Source organism: Suricata suricatta, chromosome 14, assembly GCF_006229205.1.
Source record: "Suricata suricatta isolate VVHF042 chromosome 14, meerkat_22Aug2017_6uvM2_HiC, whole genome shotgun sequence".
Lineage (NCBI taxonomy): Eukaryota > Metazoa > Chordata > Mammalia > Carnivora > Herpestidae > Suricata > Suricata suricatta.
In genome coordinates, this window is record NC_043713.1 from 43,933,044 (window position 1) to 43,953,795 (window position 20,752).

Below are 20,752 nucleotides of genomic sequence, written 5' to 3' on the forward strand. Positions count from 1 at the left end.
TAGTCAATAAAGCTTTTCTTGACATTTCTCAGGATGCCTGCATGGCTCAGTTGGCTAAGCGTCTGTCTTCAGCTCGGGTCATGATCTCACGGTTCCTGAGTTCGAATCCTGTGTCAGGCTCCATGCTGACAGCTAAGAGCCTGGAGCCTGCGTCGGATTCCTTCTCTTTCTCTCTCTCTCTGCCTCTCCTTGCTCATGCTCTCTCTCAAAAATAAACAAATGTTAAAAAATAAAATAAACAAAAAGCTATTCTTGAGATTTCCAAGTCTCTCCTTGGTGACATGTCTTAGCCCTAGGAATTCTGGACTTTGCTTACTTTCCTTACCCAATAATATACAAGACAGATTCACATGAATACACTAAACACTAGGACAGCACAGTCTTAACCACATCAGCCACATTTCTCAGAACAAAACCACCAAAAGCTTTGTTTAAAGGGGAAATGAGGGGAAAAGATGAGGATAGGTATCTTGACAGAACTCAAGTTTCCAGTGTAAAAAAGACACATCAATCCCATCCAGGTTAACAACTGTTAAGTTCTTCACTGTTCTTGAAGTCAGAGGCAGAAAATAGAAGTATCAGGAGTATATAAAGGATGCTCCTGCATTCTCCCCACACCCCCCAAGTCCATGTCCAACTGGAACCTCACAATGTCACCCTATTTGGAAACATGGTCTTTGCAGATATTAAAGGCTAAGATGAGATCATACTGACTTGGAATGGGCCCTAAACCCAATGACCAGTTGCCTTTATAAGAAGAAAAAGACATGGAAGACCCAGAGGACACACGAGGACAGAGGCAGACGCTGGTGTTCTGCCGCCACCGCAAAGTAACATCAAAAGCCACCGGAAGCTGGAAAGGCAAGGAACGTTCTCTCCTAGAGCCTATGGAGGTAGCACAACCCTTCCAACATCTTGATTTCAGACCTCTGGCCTCCAGAACTCTGAGAAAATGTATTTCTGTTGTTTGAAGCCACCCAATCTGTGGCAATTTGTTATGGCAGCCCTAGGAGTCTAATACACATCAATAACAATGCTTGAACTGTTCCTTGATTGGGGTCTAGCCCAGCACCACACACTTTTTGATAATGGCAGAAGGCATGGAAACGACACAATGTACCATTTATTCAACTGTCTTGCTCTTCTCTGTGTTAGATGTGACCACTGTACTTCTAACATTGCTGGGAAGTACCCAGTGAGATATTCATATTACCATTTGCAAGTTTATTTTAAAAACATTTTTAATGTTTATTTTTGAGACAAAGCACAAGTGGAGGAGGGACAAGAGAATGAGACACAGAATCTGAAGTAGGCTGCAGGCTCTGAGCTGTCAGCACAGAGCCTCACAACGGACTTGAACTCAGGAATCACGAAATCATGACCTGAGCTGAAGCTGGACGATTAATCAACTGAACCATCCAGGTGCCGCTCCATCTGCAAGTTGAAAGGTTCTTTGGAGCCAACTTGGCACAATGACTTCATACTTCTATTTAGGGAAGTGGAGGCCTAAGTTAGAAGATTTCATCAAGAAGGTCAACCTTCCACTCATCTTCAGGCAAAGCCTCTGTTAAAATTACAAACAGGATGGAAATCAATTTGACAATAAACTATTTAAAAAAAATAAAATAAAATTCACAGAAAAAAAATTCCAAACAGGAAAAGTTATCAGTTCCAGAGCCTAAACCTGATGGGTAACATTTCAATACTAGCTTTGAATGTGCGAAGCAGCTTATGTAGAATTATGGCAGTTCCTCTTTTACCCTACCTTATCAGTGGAGAGGGCCAGGGCAAGGAATGATGACATTAAAAGGGTACTTCATTTCACCCCTAAAGATAAGCAACTGAAATTGTTTTAAACAAATCCAAATGCAGTAAGAGGAAATGAGAAACATGGCCTCAATGTCACTTTGAAGGACAGACCTCAAAAGTGATGCTTTATTCTAAGTTGTTTCTCTTCTCGCTTTCCCCCAGCATCTCCAGTGGTAGGAAAGGACACAAAGCTGGATGGACAGTATGACCTACAATATATACAGGTTTAGCACAGAAAAAAATGGCTAAGAAGAAATGTACCACAAATAATAACAGAGCTTTCATTATCCTTATAGTCTTTTATTTTCCAGATGAGGAAACGAGAGCACAGAGAAGTTAAGTGATTTGCCTCAGGCCACACAACTGGTAAGAGGCAAGACGAGAGGCAGCCAGGGCAATACGACTTCAATACCACCTGCAATAAGAAAACTTAGTAAGGTGTCGACCTGGCACTATTAAGGAAAGTTGGCATTAAAATTGCTTTCACGGTTTACCAACAAAGTCAAAAGTCTTAAAATGAGCTCCTAGGGAGTATTTCCTTCCCACAAACAGTCAGTGTGCCAAGTCGACATAAATGCTACCCCTATCACTCTTGTATGCATGTTCTGCTCACTCTTGAACAGTCAGTGTTCTCGTAGAACGGTAATGGACACTCTAGGTTATCTGTCTGTATAGCAGTCTCTCAATGTTTTCCAAAAAAAAAAAAAAATAAGGCGAAACCATTCTACTGAGGGCCAATTTTCAACTTGTGTAACTTCAGTAAAAAAGCAAATGCACCAATGCAACACAACTGAAATGCACGCGAAAATACTCAGAAGTGTTTAAAAAGTCAGAGAAAAAGATCTTGATATAAGATGTATACCAAGCCTACGTGAAAAAAAGTCATTTCAATTCAGGGAGATTGGAAAGTGCCTGCAAAGATAACACTGCAAACAACAATAAAATAAAAACTAGCTACCAAGTCATGTATAAACATATGACATATATTTTATTTCATGCAGAATCACTGAGTCTTAAGGTCAGGCTTTTATAAAGTTTTTATAAAGTTAGTTCATTATACAACTAGGGATAGAGAGAAATTATGCTATCTTGGTTCCATATTTTTCTGAAGAATATGCCCTAATGTTACATGCATTCTTTGCTGCAATTATGACATACTTAGTATAAATGGCCTTAATTCTAAATAAAGTTTTGCCAAAATTCTAATGAAATAAAATTTACCTCAAATGCAGGGTTTAAGAAATATAGGCTTTAAAAGAATGTTAAATTTTGCTTTTTTTTTTTTTCCAAGAAGGATCTTTTTTTAAAAAAAATTTTATTTTTTAAGAGAGAGAGAGAGAGAGAGAGTGTGAGTGGCGGAGGGGCAGAAAATGAGGGAGACACAAAATCTGAAGTAGGCTCTAGGCTGTGAGCTGTCAACACAAAGCCTGATGCCAGGCTCAGACTCACAAACCACAAGACCATGAGCTGAGCCTAAGTCGGATGCTCAACTGACTGAGCCACCAGGCACCTTTAGGAGAAGGATCTTAAAGATAGTCATGGAGGAAACAATTTAGATTAATCAGTCAAAGTGCCTGGGTGGCTCAGTGGGTTGAGCATTCAACTTCAGCTCAGGTTGTGACGTCATGGCTTAAGAGTTTGAGCCCCGTGTCAGGCTCTGTGCTGACAGCTCAGAACCTGGAGCCTGCTTTGGATTCTGTGTCTCCCTCTCTCTCTGTTCCTCCTCTGCTCACACTGTCTCTCCTTCTCTCAAAAATAAATATTTTTTAAAAAATTAAAAGATCAGTCATATTTAAAGTAAATGGAAGAAATATGGGTGAGCTTTACATATAAAATATGCCTCAAGGGGCCCTTGGGTGGCTCCATCGATTAAGTGTCCCACTTTGGCTCAGGTCATGATTTCATGGCTCATGGGTTCGAGTCCTGTGTCAGGCTCTGTGCTGACAGCTCAGAGCCTGGAGCCTGCTTCAGATTCTGTGTCTCCCTCTCTCTCTGCCCCTCCCCAGCTTGTGCTCTTTCCTTCTCTCTCTCGAAAATAAACATTACACTTAGAAAAAATATGCCTCAGTACAGTTGCTTTAAAAAAAAAAAAAACCTGATAAGAGGATTTCTAGTACTTTACTCTTTACTGTTCATCACCCAAGGTAAGTATTTATGCGAAGCCAGAGGGCCATGGACTTCAATACTCAAGGGTTCAGACAAGGGAAGGTAAATTTATGACCCCCGAATAGGCACTGAATGGCTCCAGTGGGTTACGTAACACAAGGAGGTACCTAATGATATCAGATCTTCTGATTTTTCAAAAGAAGTGGAAATATAGATTTTTGTAAATTAAAATACGGCCAACACTGTATGAGTCACAGAGAATGCTTTTATAGATCAAACCTACCCCAAGGCCACCATTTTGCAAACTGAGTGGAAGAATACTTTCGATACACTGTACTTGCTCTTTTGTAAAATATAATTCATAACACAAAGTTCAAAAATGTGTATTAAAAATAAATTTTGAAAAAGTATACTTTTAGTGAGAAACCTGATGGGCCAAGAAAAGCTTTTGTAATGAGTATGTTTAGCTTTCTTTGTGAGTCAAATAGCATGCAAATTTATAACTGTTCCAAAGAAAGTGATAATAGTAACCTGGATTTGAAGGGAGGTTCTGGAACCCAAATGCGGATTCTCCAAAGTCACAATCTGAGCCAAGAAAGACCCACTGCCCAGCCCCCACGTGCGAAGGTTCACTACTAAAGATAGTGGTTTTTCAAAGTCAGTGACTGAGCAAAGTTATTCTTATAATAAAATAATTATTTTAATGAAGTATTTGAAATAATTTTAAACATCTGATAAGATTATACACAAATATGGGAATATGCTGCACTTTACAAAAAAATAAAGCTAAGCATTTAAATATACAAAAACCACTTTAGGTATAGATCTCTTTTAACATATACATAATTTATAGCATTTTACATAACTTGCTGAAACAAAAATGGCTAATTTAACATTTACTACAGTACAGAACATGGCTGTAACACTCCCAACGGGAAGAACAAAATGAGGAGTAACATACCAAAGATGTATTCTTTTCCCCTTGAATACTTTTTCTAAGAAGCACAGCTTGCCCATTTTTAAAAAATCTTGGAGCATTTACTTGTTCTTTCTGTATGGGATTCTAAATACAGCTATTATTTTCCACCAGCTCCGTGCCACAAAGGTGGAATTGAAAGAAAAAAGAGGGTTTGCTTTACAAAACAGCTTCCTCCTCAGATGATATATATATATATATATATATATACACATACATATATATAAAAAACACGATATATATATATATCATGCTCCTCATAACACAATGAAATGCCGACATTACCTTTTGAGTATAGAATCCAAAATGGAGTCCTATTGTTAAAAATTTCTAATCATCGATTAGGATTTTTTAAATGCAACAAGATGCTTAAAACTGTGGTAATGAAAAGGATTTTACAAAAGTATCCTTCTTGAGATTTAAAACGATACACAAAACAAAAAATAACTTCTTCCTTTTGAAATACGGTAAATTTGAAAATGTTGGATACATTTTCCGTTTTTGGTTGGGCTGTGATTTTGTCATGTCAACAAAACGTGTACCCGTCGTTTGGAGCTCCCACTCCACCCCTGGAGTGCGGGACGCACGTGCAGCGCACCTCCTGTTCTGTGGTTCCATTTTCACGTGCCCCTCCTCAGTCTGAACGCAGGGCCCCATCACTCCTTCCAATACTTCCCACCTTTCCCATTTTTCAGTGCGGTATATCAGCAGCTCCCATTTTGAAGTTTCCCTGATGAGGATGTCCCCTCACTTGGTATCACAAGCAGCATATGGTGACAAACCAGAGAAGAGGCCACCTCAGGCACAAACTATCCGCATCTGTCTCCGTTTGACAACTCAGCTGACCGAAGTCACCGCAGACACCGTGGCCTGTCACCTGCAACTACATAAGGTGACTGTCACAATTAGCTAAGCAACTTCTGGTCCCAGCCTAGAAAACCTAACACTCTGAGGCAAGTTCGGCAGAGGATGGAATAGTCTCCTTGGTAGGCACTGACCCTTGCATCGTGGTGCGGGCTGTATCAGGGCAAGACCCCTCACCTGTTAACAGTCTGGCAAATGAAGCAGGTGGGAACACACAGGGCCTTAACTTGCTGTTATTAAATACACAGATAGCCAGAAGCCTACGTCTGTGTAAACTGCATTTCGTAACCAATTTCCAGAAGACAAAGTTGAATTCTAGTCATTAAGAACCCCATAGGATGTGTAAGTAAGATTCAATAAAAGTTTATAACTGTAAACAATGATCTTCCCTACTGGTGATTATTTTCCAGAAACTGAAATTTCAGGAGAGTGCAGCTATGCTCTTTATGTCTTCTTTGGCAGTAAGCAGCACTGGTCTGGACGGAGACTGGAGTGGTCACTTCAGAAGGGCAAGGTACAGCGCTCGAGAATACTTCGTCTCTCTTTCCTGTTCCATACAGAATATCAAGTCCCTGAGACAGATTCTTGTGATTCTCGGACGAAGCAACTGTTTGGCGGCTGTCAGGCCGGACGTCCCAGAAGCAAGAGGGTTGTCTTTTAAGCCCTGAACAATAAACGGAGAAAAAAGTTTAAAGTAACCGATCTCGCATAAAGGGAAAAACCGCCTTGGGCATGGAAGAACTACTGGCCCCTGGCCACCGAGTCAGGTGCTGGAGAGAAGCCAGTAACGCAGAATCAACCCTGTCCCCAGCGGCCCCATCTCTTGGGGGAGGAGGACTGCCCCCACACCTCACTCATTCTTGGTCTCTCACCTGGACTATGGCTACAGCCTCTTAACTGATTTCTCCACCTCCAGGCTCTACTTCAGTCCATTCTTTGCTCTGTATTAAAGGCTAGACTTTCTTCTTTAAAGGTCTTAGACCAAAGTTTTGGGAATGATGGATGTGGTCATTATTTCCATTGCAGTGATGATTTCATAGGTATACGTACACATACAAATCTGTCAGACTGAATACATGAAATGTGTGCCGTCTCTTGTGATGCCGATTATAAAAATAAAAGAAAAAGCCTTACATGCTTCAGATCCCAGCATTCTGTGTTTAAAGGTCTTCAATGGCTCCCCCTCCCGAGTCCAGACTAGCTACCTGAGCACTTGTTATGATAGCTGTGTTAATCCTTCCCGCACATGATCTCTCTTCTTTCATGCAACACTGCAGCAAGTTACACAGGCGCTGCCCCCATTTAGACAGAGCTTAGATAGGTTAAGTGACCTGTTCAGAGTCACACAGCAAAACTGAACTGGGACTCAATTTCTAATTTGATCTAGAGTGAGTGCTCTTAGTTACTGTGTTATATTATCTACCACATCAGGTACAAACTCATCACCTGACTTCCCTACAGGCTCACTTTCCACTGCTCCTGTTCTAAAACAAAGGCTGGAAGGAAAAATGAAATTTAACAGAATTCTCCAAGGATAATTTTGTAAATGTGGAATCCTTTATTCTCTCATTCTTTTTTTTTAACCATAGTTTGTTTCCAAAAACATCTTGATAGAGTTGGTGACCCTCCTTTTGCCCTCCAGAAGACTTACATAAGATATTTACCTAACATAGGAGGCAAATCTTCTGGTTTCATAACTATCCTTTTATAAACATCAAATTTTGATTTTTCCCTCTACATTTTTGTCTTGATGGAGGAGAAAGAAACCCTTTCTAAGGAATACACTATGGTCAAAACAAATTAACTTAATTCCATGCATGTTCACAGAATGACTGAGGGGCACTTCATCTGATGGTCAAAATTTCCTTAAGAGATGATTAAGATGACTGCACAATCATATTACTATATTCATTAGATTAAACTTGTTCAAAAGGGTCCACGAAACAAATTTTGGAAAGTCCACATGTTTAAAAGGGACAAAAACATTACTCTCGGCTGCGCCACTGCCTGGCTACTTCTCCTGGAGCCCATCTGTGGGACACAGCCAGTCTCCCAGCACTTCTGCGAGGTTCTCAGTAATGGATGTGTGCACGAGCGTCCGCCTCTGTAGCTCCCGCTAACGCATGGCAGTCAAGCACTAGCACATTTTTCTTCCCGTTACCACTAGAGGTGGTAGAATATAGATGTAATCTTAACGACTATAAATTATCACCATCACAATATTTTCCTAAGAGTTTTGCAGAATGGACCTGCCAACTGAGCTTTGGAAAACTAGACAAAAATTAGGACACATTAGGAAGAGAGTGAATAAAATGTGTCATGGGCAGTGAGTGGCCATTTTGTGGATTACAGGAGTTATCTGTTTAAACTATAGTACATTTAAATAGAGACGCTTTTCTTAGCCAAAAATTAGATATAATATGCTAAAGCTGAACTGACAGTTGTTTATAAACGTTTCCTACTAAGAGTTTGCCTAAAATCAGTCATCTAGTGTTTTATATGGATTTTGAGATGTAAATGGCTAGATGGATACAAGATATCTTGGCAATTCCTCTTCTATGTAAATACCCAGAAATATGTCACATGTCCACCAAAAGGCATGTATGAGAATGTTGAGTACTATTATTGTAATGACCCAAACAAGAAACCATCCAAATGCCCATTAAGAATAAACTGGAATATTTATACAAATGGAATACTACACAGCAATAACAAACTGAGTAACATGGATGAATATTACAAAAATGTTAAATGAAAGGATCCAGATGCAAAGAAATACAATCCGATTCTATTTCTATAAAGTTCAAAGCTACAGAAGTCAGTACAATGATTCCCCTTAGGGGAGAGGAGTAGTAGCCAGAAAGAGAGAGGACAGGGTTAACTGGGGGTTCTGGTGACTTTGTCTTGACCAGAGTATTGTCTACATGGTGTGTTTGTGCTGTGAAAATTCAGTGAGCTTTGTGTGCTTTTTTGCATCAATGCATACTTCAAAAAATTAAAATGCTCAAAAAACCCCACCCACAAACCCTTATCTAGGTAGGAAATACAAAAGGGAATAAAGAGGGAATAAGAGGAAAGAAAATAAAGCAAAGATGTTACACAGAAAAAAATTTTAAACACTGAATCATGTGGGTAAAGAACAAAGGGGTCACAGTTCATGTCTGTCATGTGATTAAGCCTAAAGGATTCAGGAGAAAGAGCCGTATTACAGCTGCCAGCACAGGGTTGAAAAGAAGGTCATTCCAACAGGACGCAGCAGAAGGCCTGAGGCAGTGTTATAAATGAAACAAACCCCAAGGGACATTCAGTAACCCAACAGAAATGTCTTTCATAATTCACAACTTTACAAAGGTGATAGCATCCTTTTCCCCCTAATACTAACACACTTAGAAAGTCAATCTTTCTTGAACACGAATACAAATATATAGCATTTTTATTCCTATGCCTATGCTTTGGGGTGCCTACAGTCTCTGCCTTGTCACTTTCACAATGACCTGTGCAGTATAATCAGCTACCTCAGTTATCCATGGTCAAGAGAGTGGATTGTGCACAGCTAACTTAAAGCCATAAAAACTCAAACTTGCCTTTTCACCATCATCTTTAATTTTCTCCCACCTCATGGAATTCCTTCTCCAATGTTGTCTGGGACTGATTTCTGGTCACACTGTACTATCAACGCCAAAGAACACTCAGGTGGTTAAGAGATCAGAATTTGTATGAAGGGAACAGAAGACCCTTGTGACAATGTACTATTTATTTCTGATACACGGTGTTTTCCCAATCAACTTTCTACTTGAGGAAATCCCTTAATTTGGATTCTTCACCTGGATGAAAATCAGGTGAAAGTAAAGAGAAAGGTCAAAGAAAATGAAATAAAAAAGCACTTACCAAGTGCACAATAGATGTTCTTAAAATCATAATCAAACCTAAATGTTCACACACTCTACCACTGCTGGGTCAATGAAGTTATTAGCCTTCACTACTTTTTTAATTATATCACTAAACAAAGTTTCTTATTTTTATTTTGAGGAACTCTTCTCCTCTAATATGAAATATTATTCTAATCATTTTCTAATTATTTCTAAATATTCTAGTATTATTCTAATAAATAGTCTAATATGAAAAAACCAAACACCGTAAGTTACCAATTTCAGAGAAATAACACTGTTTTAGGAATGACACTAAGTATTAGGGCGCCTGGGTGGCTCAGTCAGTTAAGCATCTGACTTCGGCTCAGACCACGATTTGTGAGTTCGAGCCCCACGTCAGGCTCTGTGCTGACAGCTCGAAGTCTGGAGCCTGCTTCAGATTCTGTGTCTCCCTCTCTCTCTGCCCCACCTCCACTTGTGCTCTGTCTTTCCCTCTTGAAAATAAACATTAAAAAACAAACACACACAGAGAGAATGACACTATGTACTTAAAATAACCAGTTACCCAAATTTTTATTCCCTCAACTTACTGGAGCGGGTGTTGTAAAGTAAAACGTTTAAAAGTTTGTCTTACTTCTTTTTCCACATTTTCTTAAGTTATATTTCTGCCGACACTAACTGAACAGCAGGGACGTTATCTTTCTGAGCGCAGGGGCTGCTTCTTGAATCCTGCTGAAGCTCTCAGTGCCTTCGTACGGGCCTCTGTTTCCAAAGCTGTCCCAGGCAACTTAGCTCCCGGCCGGCTCACACGCAGATGCAGCTAAAAAGTTCCCTGGGTTACTGGACCCTTACTACGTTAGGCAGCATAAGATATACAGAAGGACTGAACAGTGGTGAGCCCGGGTTGGTCTCCTCCATTAGCAACCTCAGACCAATTACTTAAACTCTCTGTGCCTCAGTTTCCTAATCTGCAAAGTAGGAACAGTCACAGTAATTAGCTCATAGGGTTGTCTTGGGGATTAAACAAGAACAGTGCCTGGCATGCAGTATACATGTTGTAAATGCTGGTCCCTCTTGTGATAAATTAATTCATGAGTCAGTTGGGAGGTTTGAAGGTTTATAAACAGGAAACAGTATAATTCTAGTTCCAGATCTTTCCTGACATCCCATAGTTAAACATAATTATACTAAGCATCCCGCAAAGTCCTTGCTAACTTATGGAAATAATTTCTCCTGCCAATTTTACTTTATTCCTCCCAGTGAAATCTTTGGGTTTTAGTGGAATCGTCAATGCCTACGTCTAAGAAGTAGACCAATGGGCATTTTGGAAATGTGGTGGGTGGACAAAGGATATATCCCAGGACATGAAGTTTGTCATAGGTTCCTCCAACCAAGGAGGAGGGAGGAGCTTAATGCTCTACAGGCCCAACCAAGCTTATCAATATTGTTTCTAGGAGCTAATGTCAACTTCTTCCATTCTAGTCCCTGGATCAGAAGTCTGACGAAACACAAAGTATCTCTGAATCTTAATAATTAACTAGGAACAAAAATTGGAAATCTTTAATACAGGCAAAGATTCATTACATTTCTCTGGCTCTGTACCCTATTTTATATTAATCCCAAGTACCATGGCAGCTCTTAAGGTGATGATTCAGGTCTTAAACTTCAGGGAGGAAATAAGGAATACACATGGGCACAGGAGATACAATGAAGATCTGGCTCCAGAAAAAGAAATAGAACATCTTCTAAGTCTTAGAAACGAGAATAAATAAAAGCATCCTGGATTCCTGGCCTTGTGTAACAAGAACATAAAAAATCCATATTCAAAAGACCTGAGCTTCTAGGTCTTAAGGGCAGCATAGAGCAAAAACAACAAAACAAAACAAAACAAAACCAAAAAACCAAAAAACCAAAAAACCTGAACCTCGAGACTGAGCTCCCTCTGCTGGTCAATAAGAAGAACTTTTGAAGCAACAGACATGGAGCTTTTATCACCTCCATTTTACTCAAGTTATTTCAGAACATTGACAACTATACATACATGTTATCTTCTGCCATAGAATTGTTACTTCTAAGTATCTGTGTTTCAACAGTTTTTTATAGAAACAATATATGTTTAAACAGACTCCTGTGACATGTAATTATGTGCTTTTGAGTTCTATTTCTAGTTGTGTAATTATGAGAGTTACAAAGATAATTCTGGTCTTTCTGTGCTAGTGACAATCTCCCTTTTTTAGTTCCAAAAGAATGCTTTCTTAAATTTTAGACTTCACTGTTTAATTTCTTAATGAAGTCTCCAACTGAATGTATCCTATATTTAACATGTTTCAAATCAGTGTTCCTCTTATTTCTCCTCCTTTCTTGTTTAAAGGAATGGCAATACCATTCACCTCCAATGCCCAACCCAGAAAACTGGGTGTCATCCTCAACTCTTTCTTCCTCTATACTCCATGTGTCATCAGTTCTACCTCTTAACAGTTTCCAAACCATCTGCCTCCTACATTTACACTCCCATTATCTTTTGCCTAGGTTACTTCCAACAACCTTCTTAACTTTCCTAGGTCCAGGATTAATATTGCTCATATTGGAGTGGGAATGATCTTTTTAAAATAATAACTGGATAATGCGGTTTTCCTGCTCAAAATGCTCCAATGGCTAAAAATCTATAGGACCCAGTCCTAATATCCAACCAGGACCTATACAGTCATCGGGAGCATACCAAAGCCTCTCCCAGTCTCATCTCTCATTCCTTTCCTCCTGTCCCAAACGACTATGCATGCCACAATATTGTTTCCTTCTTTGCTCCAGACAGTTCATTCTCTCCTCCTTAACTCATCTGCAATTTCTCTGTCCTGTCCTGTATCACATCACCTCCCTGAATTCTTTAAAACTCAGTTCAGGTACATGTTTCTCTAGTGCCTCAAACCCAATCTATCCCCGATCTGGACCTTGTTGCAAGTCCTACTTCGGAAGTACTCTGAATTTCATTCTACCATCACATGCATTCAGCGCAATGAAATTACCTCTTTCTCACTAGCTAGAAGGGAAGGATTTTGTGGCTGAGAATATTTTATACAGTGTTTGGCACTAAGCTGAAACCCACTCAGCATCGGTAGTACAATAACACTGCTTATGTGAATTAACAATGGCTTTAAAATCAAGATGCTGCTATCATTCTTAGCTTTAAATAAGCCAAATAATCTGGGAGACAAATGTAAAGTCCTTTGGTGGCTTGTTCCCAAGCATTACCCAGCTTTCTAACAATTTATCTCACCCACTCATCCCCACTAAGCTGCCGCTGGATGAATTTTCTCCAAAGGCTACTTTTGGTCACTCTTTCCAAACAGCAAAAAAGTGCTCCAGCCCACCGAGTAACACAACACATGAGAACAGTATAGACAAACAAATAGTCAACTCTGAAAAGCAGTAACTTTCCTCTGAATACAGGTTATTTTCTTTAACCTTTTCAAAAAATGTTTATTTTATTTTTGAAAGAGAGAGAGACAGAACACAAGTTGGGGAGGGGCAAAGAGAGAGGGAGACACAGAATCCGAAGCAGGCTCTAGGCTCTGAGCTGGCAGCACAGAGCTGGACATAGGGCTCGAACCTACAAACTGTGAGATCATGACCTGAGCCAAAGTTGGTCACTTAACTGAGTCACCCCAGCGCCCCTTAACTTTTAGTTAAGACACAAAGTCCTCTCAAAAACTATGTCCAAGGATAAGTTTTACCTATTATTTTATGATGAAAACTTCAAAGGACTGTGAGTTAACTTTTTTCTTCCTTTCAGAACCAGCTTTGATTTTATCCTTAGAGAATTTAAGTGTTAAAGAAAAGCTAATGGGGTGCCTGAGTGACTTGGTCCCTCAAATGTCCAACTTTGGCTCAGGTTGTGATCCCACAGTTTGTGAGTTCAAGCCCCATATCCGGCCGGCTCTGTGCTGACAGCTCAGAGCCTGGAGGCTGCTTCAGATAGATTCTGTGTCTCTCTCTCTGTCTCTCTGTCTCTCTGCCCATCCCTGGCTTGCACTCTCTCTCTCTCTTAAAAATAAACAAGCATTTAAAAAAAAGCTGCAGGGGCGCCTGGGTGGCTCAGTCGGTTAAGCGTCCGGCTTCGGCTCAGGTCAGATCTCACGGTTCGTGGGTTCAAGCCCCGCATCGGGCTCTGTGCTGTCAGCTAGCTCAGAGCCTGGAGCCTGTTTCGGATTCTGTGTCTCCCTCTCTCTCTGACCCTCCCCTGCTCGCACTGTCTCTCTCTGTCTCTCAAAAATAAATAAAAAGCATTAAAAAAAAATTAAAAAAAAAAAAAAAGCTGCAATATCAGTAAAGATTGTTTGCCTCACAACTAAAGGTAAATTTACCAATATATTTAAGTTTTAACAGTAACTCTACTTAAAACTCTAGTAATTCTAGAGTTGGGGAGTTGCAGAGGCCTGATGGAAAACGATATTACAAAGAAATATAAATTTACAGGAAAAATAAAAGAGCACTACAGCTGGTAAACATAAAAGAACTATTTTTATTTTCATCAACTCTTTAAGACTATGACCAAGTAATGACAAGGTACTAGAGGTTTTTTTTTAATTTTTAAAATTTTTTATTTATTTTTGAGAGAGAGAGAGAGAGAGAAAGAGTGCAAGTTGAGGAGGGGCAGAGAGAGGGAGACACAGAATCTGAAACAGGTTCCAGGCTCTGAGCTGTCAGCACAGAGCCTGACGCGGGGCTTGAACTCAGGAACCACAAAATCATGACCTGAGCTGAAGTCAGATGCTTAACCGACTGAGCCGCCCAGGTGCCCCCTGTACAACAGTTTAAAGTATGTGGAAGAATAAAAGGTGATTAACAACAGCACAAAGGATGGAAAAATTTGTATAATGGAATCATATAGTTAAGATGTTTTCACATCCTTTTTATAAATTTTTAAATTATTTAAAAAATGTTTATTTGAGAGAGAGCGAGAGAGCGCACAAGTGGGAGAGGGATGGGGGGGGTGGACAGAGGATCTGAAGTGGGCTCTGCACTGACAGCAGCAAGCCCGACTCAGGCCTGAACCAATGAACTGAGAGACTATGACCTGAGCCAAAGTCAACTGCTCAACCCACTGAGCCACCCAGGCGCACCCTCCCCTCTTTTTTTAAAGTAGGCTTCATGTCCAGCATGGAGCCCAACATGCGGCTTGAACTCATGACCCTGAGATCAAGACCTGAGCTGAGATCAAGAGCTGAATGAACATTTAACCAACTGAGCTGGGTTAAGGAGTCCCAAGATTTTTACATCTTATGTGAAACGGTATTAATCCAAGGTTGAGTACAGTCAATTAAGGATACACACTATACTATTAAAAAAAATAAGAGTAGTACAGTTAAAAAGTGAAAAGAGGATACGGAACATGACACTAAACACTACATAATTAACTCAAAAGATGACTGGAAAGGAGAAACAAAACAACAGAAGGGACAAATAGAAAATAAATAAATGACAAGACGGTAGACCCAGATCCAATCAAAGTGAAACTATATGAAATGTAAATGGACTTAACACTCCAAATATATTTTCTTAAGAACAAAAAATTTTTTAAATTTAAATTTTATTTTCAAGAGCAAGACAGAGAACAAGCACGGGAGAGCAGGGAGAGAGGGAGACAAGAATCTGAAGTAAGCTCCAGGCTCTGAGCTTGTCTGCACAGAGCCCAATGTGGGGCTTGAACTCATGAACCGCGAGATCATGACATGAGCCAAAGTCAGATGTTCAACCAACTGAGTTACCCAGGCGCCCCTCCAAATAGATTTTCTGACTGGACACAAATTCCAAACTCAATTATATGCTATTCATAAAAGACCAGCTATAAATCAAGACACAGATAGGCTGGAAACAGAAGGATAGAAAAAGATAAACCATGCAAATATTAAGCATAATGGTATTTTGATGTGGTTGTAATTATATAAACAAAGAAAGACTTTAAGACAATGAATATCAACAGAAATTAAAATAATTTCACAATGACAAAAGCAGGAAATCCATCAGAAAGACATACTGTGTTATACCTAATAATAGACCCTTAAACAAAAGAAGCAAAAATTGACAAGTAGAAATAGACAAATGCACACCATAGGTTAAAAAAAATGAAAACAACTTACAAACTTCTCTCAGCAATCAATGGAACAAGCAGCCAAAAATATTTTGGTAAGGACATAGAAGATTTAATAGATACTTTACTCAGCACTAAAGAACACATCCTTCTCAATCGCACAGAGAATATCCCTTAAGATAAACCATAGGCTAGGACAGGTCTTGGTAAATCTAAAAGGATTGAAATCACAGAATATGTTCTCTAACAATAATGAAAACACCAAATATTTGGAATTAAACAACACAGTTCTAAACAGTCTGTATTTCAAAGAAGGTGACAAAAGGGAAATTAGGAAATATTTTTGAACTTAACAATAATAAAAACACAACATATTCAACATATAAGAGCTTTTCTGCTTTAGCTTTACTCCCACAAAATAACAGAAGTTTATAACATTTAGTGTTTTTATTAGAGTAAAAAGTTATACCCAACCTTGATCCCAAGAAGCTGGAAAAAAACTATTAAAACCCACAGAAGTAGAAGAAAGGGAATAATAGGAGTGGAATGAACTAGGAAATGGACAAATATTTGGGGGGGGGAAGCCATAAGTTAATTTTTAGAAAAGATGAATAAAAGGTATGGATCCTTATCTAGGGTTACCAGGAAGAGAGAGAATACATAAATTATCAATATCAGGAATTAAAGAAAAAATATTACCACAGGCATTAAAAGGTAATGACAAGGTGTGATAATTTTATGTGAATGACTTAAACAACCTAAACGAGTACAAAAATTCTTTGAGAAACACAACTTTAAAATATTAACACACACAAAAAGAAAAAATCTAGTATTAAGATGTCCTCACATAGAGAACTTCAGACCCAGTTGGTTTCATTGGTAAAAGCTATCAAACATTTAAGAAGGAAATAAGACCTATCTTAGGCCAACACCTAAAAAAAAAAAAAAAAAGGAAAAAAAGAAAAAAGAAAACATTAGTGTAGCTCAAACCAAAACTAATAAGGAAATGACAGCAAAATGAAATTATAGAACAATGTGATTTATGAACATAGATGCAAAAAAAAAAACCCTAAGTAAACAAAATGAACGAATGGCAAACAGAATCTAGTAACATGTATAATCGATTTTATATTATGACCAACTCAGATTTATCCCAGGATTTAAAGACAAACATAAATTATCTAATTAAAAGAATAAAGGAGAAAACTCATATGATAATCAGATAAATTCAGACATGCCTTGGCAAAATTCAATACCCATCATCATAAAAGCTCTTTAGTCAACTAAGAGAAGAGTTTCCTCTATGAAAAACCTACAGCCAATTTCATACTTAAAGGTTAAATACTGAATGCTTTTCGTTCAAGATCAGAAACAAGAAAAGGATGTCCACTCTCACCACTTCTATTCAACACAGTACTGGAGATGTTAGCTAGTGTTCTAAGACAAGAAAAATTAAGAAGCATAAAGACTGAAAAGAAAGAAGTACTCTAGGGGCGCCTGGGTGGCTCAGTCTGTTGCGCATTGACTTCAGCTTATGTCATGATCCTGTGGTTCGTGAGTTCAAGCTCCGCATCAGACTCCAGTGCTGACAACTCCGAGCCTGGAGACTGATTCAGATTCTGTGTCTCCCTCTCTCTCTGCCCCTTCCCCTCTCGCATGCTGTCTCTCCTCTCAAAAATAAAGAAACATGGTTTGTGAGTTCAAGCCCTGTGCCGGGCTCTATGCCAGTGGCTGGGGGCCTGCCTAGGATTCTCTTCCTCCCCTCTTGCTGTCCCTCCCCTCAGGTAAATAAATAAATATTAAAAAAAATAAAAATTACCATTTTGGGGGGGACTGGGTAGTTCAGTCAGATAAGGTCCAATTTTTAATTTCAGCTCAGGTCATGATCTCATGATTTGTAAGATCACGCTTAGTGTCAGGATCTGCACTGACAGCACAGAGCCTGCTTGGGACTCTCTCTCTCAAAATAAACTTTAAAAAAAAAACAAATATTTTGGGGTGTCCGGCTGACACAGTGGGAGGAGTGTGCAACTGTTGATCTTGGGGTTGTGAGTTCGAATCCCAGGCTGGGTGCAGAGATTACTTAAATATTTAAAAAAATACCATTTCAATAGCATCAAGAAGATATTTATGTATAAATATAATGAAAGACTTCTAAACAGAAAGCTAAAGCACTGCAGAGAGAAGTTAAAGATGATAGGAATAAATTCAAGGTCATATGATGTTCACATTGCCTCAATATAAATAGGATGTCAGTTCTGCAAACTGATCTATAGAGTCAATGCCATCTTAATAAATAGTTATACAATTCTGTAAGAATGATAGGATGAATCTGAAATTCATATGAAAATGCCAAGGACCCATACAGAACAGCCAAAACCTATCTGGAAAAGGGACAAAGTTGGAGGATTTTGATTATCTGATTTCAAAATTATTACAGTAAGCAAGAGACTGTGGTATGTGCATAAGTATAGCAAAACAGATCAACAGGATAAAGTATGACTATGCATTTCTACATATACATTTAATTGGTTTTAAATATAAGTCAAGATAAATGGGGAAAGTCTTTTCAATAAATGGGATGCAGTAACAAGATACCTATATCTAAAAAACATCAGCCTCAATCCCTAACTTTAGATCAGACATAAAAATTAAATTACAAAGATCAAACACTTAAAAAAATCTAAGAAGATCAAACACTTAAAAAATGTAAAATGTAAAGCTTCTAGGGAAAAATCTGGAAAGTTATTGATACACAAAATTTTTTTGGCTATAGAAAGTCTAAAGGGGAAAAAAATGATAAATTACACTTTGTCAAAATTAAGACCTTCTGTTCTTCCAAAAGACACCATCATGAAAATAAAAGTACACTGCCAAAGGGAATGTGAAATGGCACAACCATTTTGAAAAACTGTTTAGAGTGCCTTATAAAGTTAAACATACATCTATCTTATGATTCAATAGTTGCATTCCTATTAAATATGAGAAATGAAAATGTTATGTCCACAAAAGACTTTTACAAAGATGTTCATGGCAGCTTTATTTGTATCCGCCAAAAATTAGAAAGAATCCAAGTGTTCAATGAGTAAACAAATTATGAAACAATTATACAATGGAATACTGCTCAGCATTTAAAAGGAATGCAACTACTGATATGTGCAATGTGAATAAATCTCAAAAACATAAATGTGGAATGAAAATTTAAAAACAAAAAAGTACATTAATGCATGATTTCCAAGTACACACGGTTCTAAACAGGCAAGACTATGTTACAGTAACAGAAATTAGATCAGTAACTTTAAAGTAAAAAGGTTGGAAGTGGTTATGATTGAAGAGGCATGACAGAACTTTCTGTGGTCACAGAAGTGTTTTTATCTTGATCTGGAATGATGGTTATAATTAAAACCAGCATGTTTCATTGTAAATAAATTATACCTAGATCTTAGAGCCAAGTGCAAAGTTCATCTGAAGTTTCAGAAGTCATGCTCTCAAGACGTCCCTCAAAGGAACATGGTTACTCTGCTCTAATGTCTGGTGTGCTTTAGTATAAAAGTTTGACAGGCACTGTGATGTCAGAATTCAATGCTCACAAATATTGAGACAGGTAAAGAGAATGCAGACAAAGAAATGTTTATTCCAAAATTATGTGGAAAGTTATCTGTAAATAAAAAAGTTACCTAAAAAATATTCTAAGACCCCAGGATACATTCAACTCAAGAGATTATAAGTATTATTAAAGCACTTAAAAAATTTAAGTGTTAGCATTTCTCTATGAGGGAATTATTACAATGCTGAGTAAGCCTGATTGGATGGATCTGTCTCTCATATTGCATAATATTTAGTAACACTGGCTCCCTGCCACAAAACGCTAGTAGCACAGTCCCAACTTTGAATCACTGTGTCAGAACAATACTCCACACATTTCCAAATAATCCACAAGTGTAGGTACAGCAGCCCCCAGTTCAGAACTGCTTGTCTACAAGCTAATGACCAGAAGCATACGTAAGCAGAATGAAAAATCATCCCACCAATAGACTTAATCTACCATACCATTTTAATTCCAAAGCTGATAATTTCACTAATGACTACCTTTATTTACTTAATCTTCAAAAGAAAACAAAAGTGCATACTTTTATGTGCTTATATTTAAGACTGACTTGGGAGGATAAAGAACAACTGATTTTGCTAAAAACTCTTATTAGGGAAACCAAACACAACCACTGACAACAATATCAATAGCACCAAACTACCAGACAAGAAATAACATTAGAAACCAAACTACTGGGGCGCCTGGGTGGTTCAGTCGGTTAAGCCTCCGACTTCGGCTCAGGTCAGATCTCACATTCGTGGGTTCGAGCCCTGCATCAGGCTCTGGGCTGACAGCCAGCTCAGAGCCTGGAGCCTGTTTCTGGTTCTATGTCTCCTTCTCTCTCTGCCCCTCCCCTTCTCATGCTCTGTCTCTCTCTGTATCAAAAATAAATAAAACATTAAAAAAATTAAAAAAAAAAAAAAAAGAAACCAAACTACTAATTGTAATGATGAATCCAGAAGATGACTGATCATGGTCAGAACCCTGTAAGTCCATATATGTGTAACAGTGGGCTTAGGGGGAAAAAAAAAAATCAGGATACTTCCAAGGTCTTCTTTGTGGCAGAAAATTAGCAAACATTCTAAAGTAAGTCAGGCAGACATGAACTAATTTCCTTTATGGTTTCAATATTCAAACATGCCTTTCATTATCAATCAAAACACAACATAATCATTTAATGGCAAGAAAGGCTTGTTAGGCTACTAGCATTTTATTGATATATGCAAATTTAAGAATGGACACTGAGATCAAGACTAAAGAATGGAAAAGGACATAAGGCCACTTACATGCCTGTTACTAAGAAGAGAGAGATGAATTAATTGGCACATGGTCCTATAATAAGAGACTGAATTAGTAATTTAAAACTTCTTCTACAGAAAAGCCCAGAACTAGATGGCTTCAGTAGTAAAGTCCACCAAACATTTAAAGAAGAATTAATATGAATACTTTGT

At 38.4% G+C, this 20,752-nt stretch overlaps 1 protein-coding gene across 3 annotated transcripts in view; it reads right to left on the reverse strand.

Annotated features, from left to right (window-relative positions):
- Nucleotides 1-6,102: 6,102 nt before the first annotated feature.
- Nucleotides 6,103-20,752, reverse strand: part of TAF4B (TATA-box binding protein associated factor 4b) — a 119,722-nt gene continuing 105,072 nt past the window's right edge. For all 3 annotated transcript variants that reach the window (XM_029922603.1, XM_029922604.1, XM_029922602.1), the window contains one exon: nucleotides 6,103-6,419. In XM_029922603.1, the coding sequence (XP_029778463.1) occupies nucleotides 6,252-6,419 (168 nt within the window). In that variant the 3' untranslated portion in view covers nucleotides 6,103-6,251. The remainder of the gene's footprint in view (nucleotides 6,420-20,752) is intronic.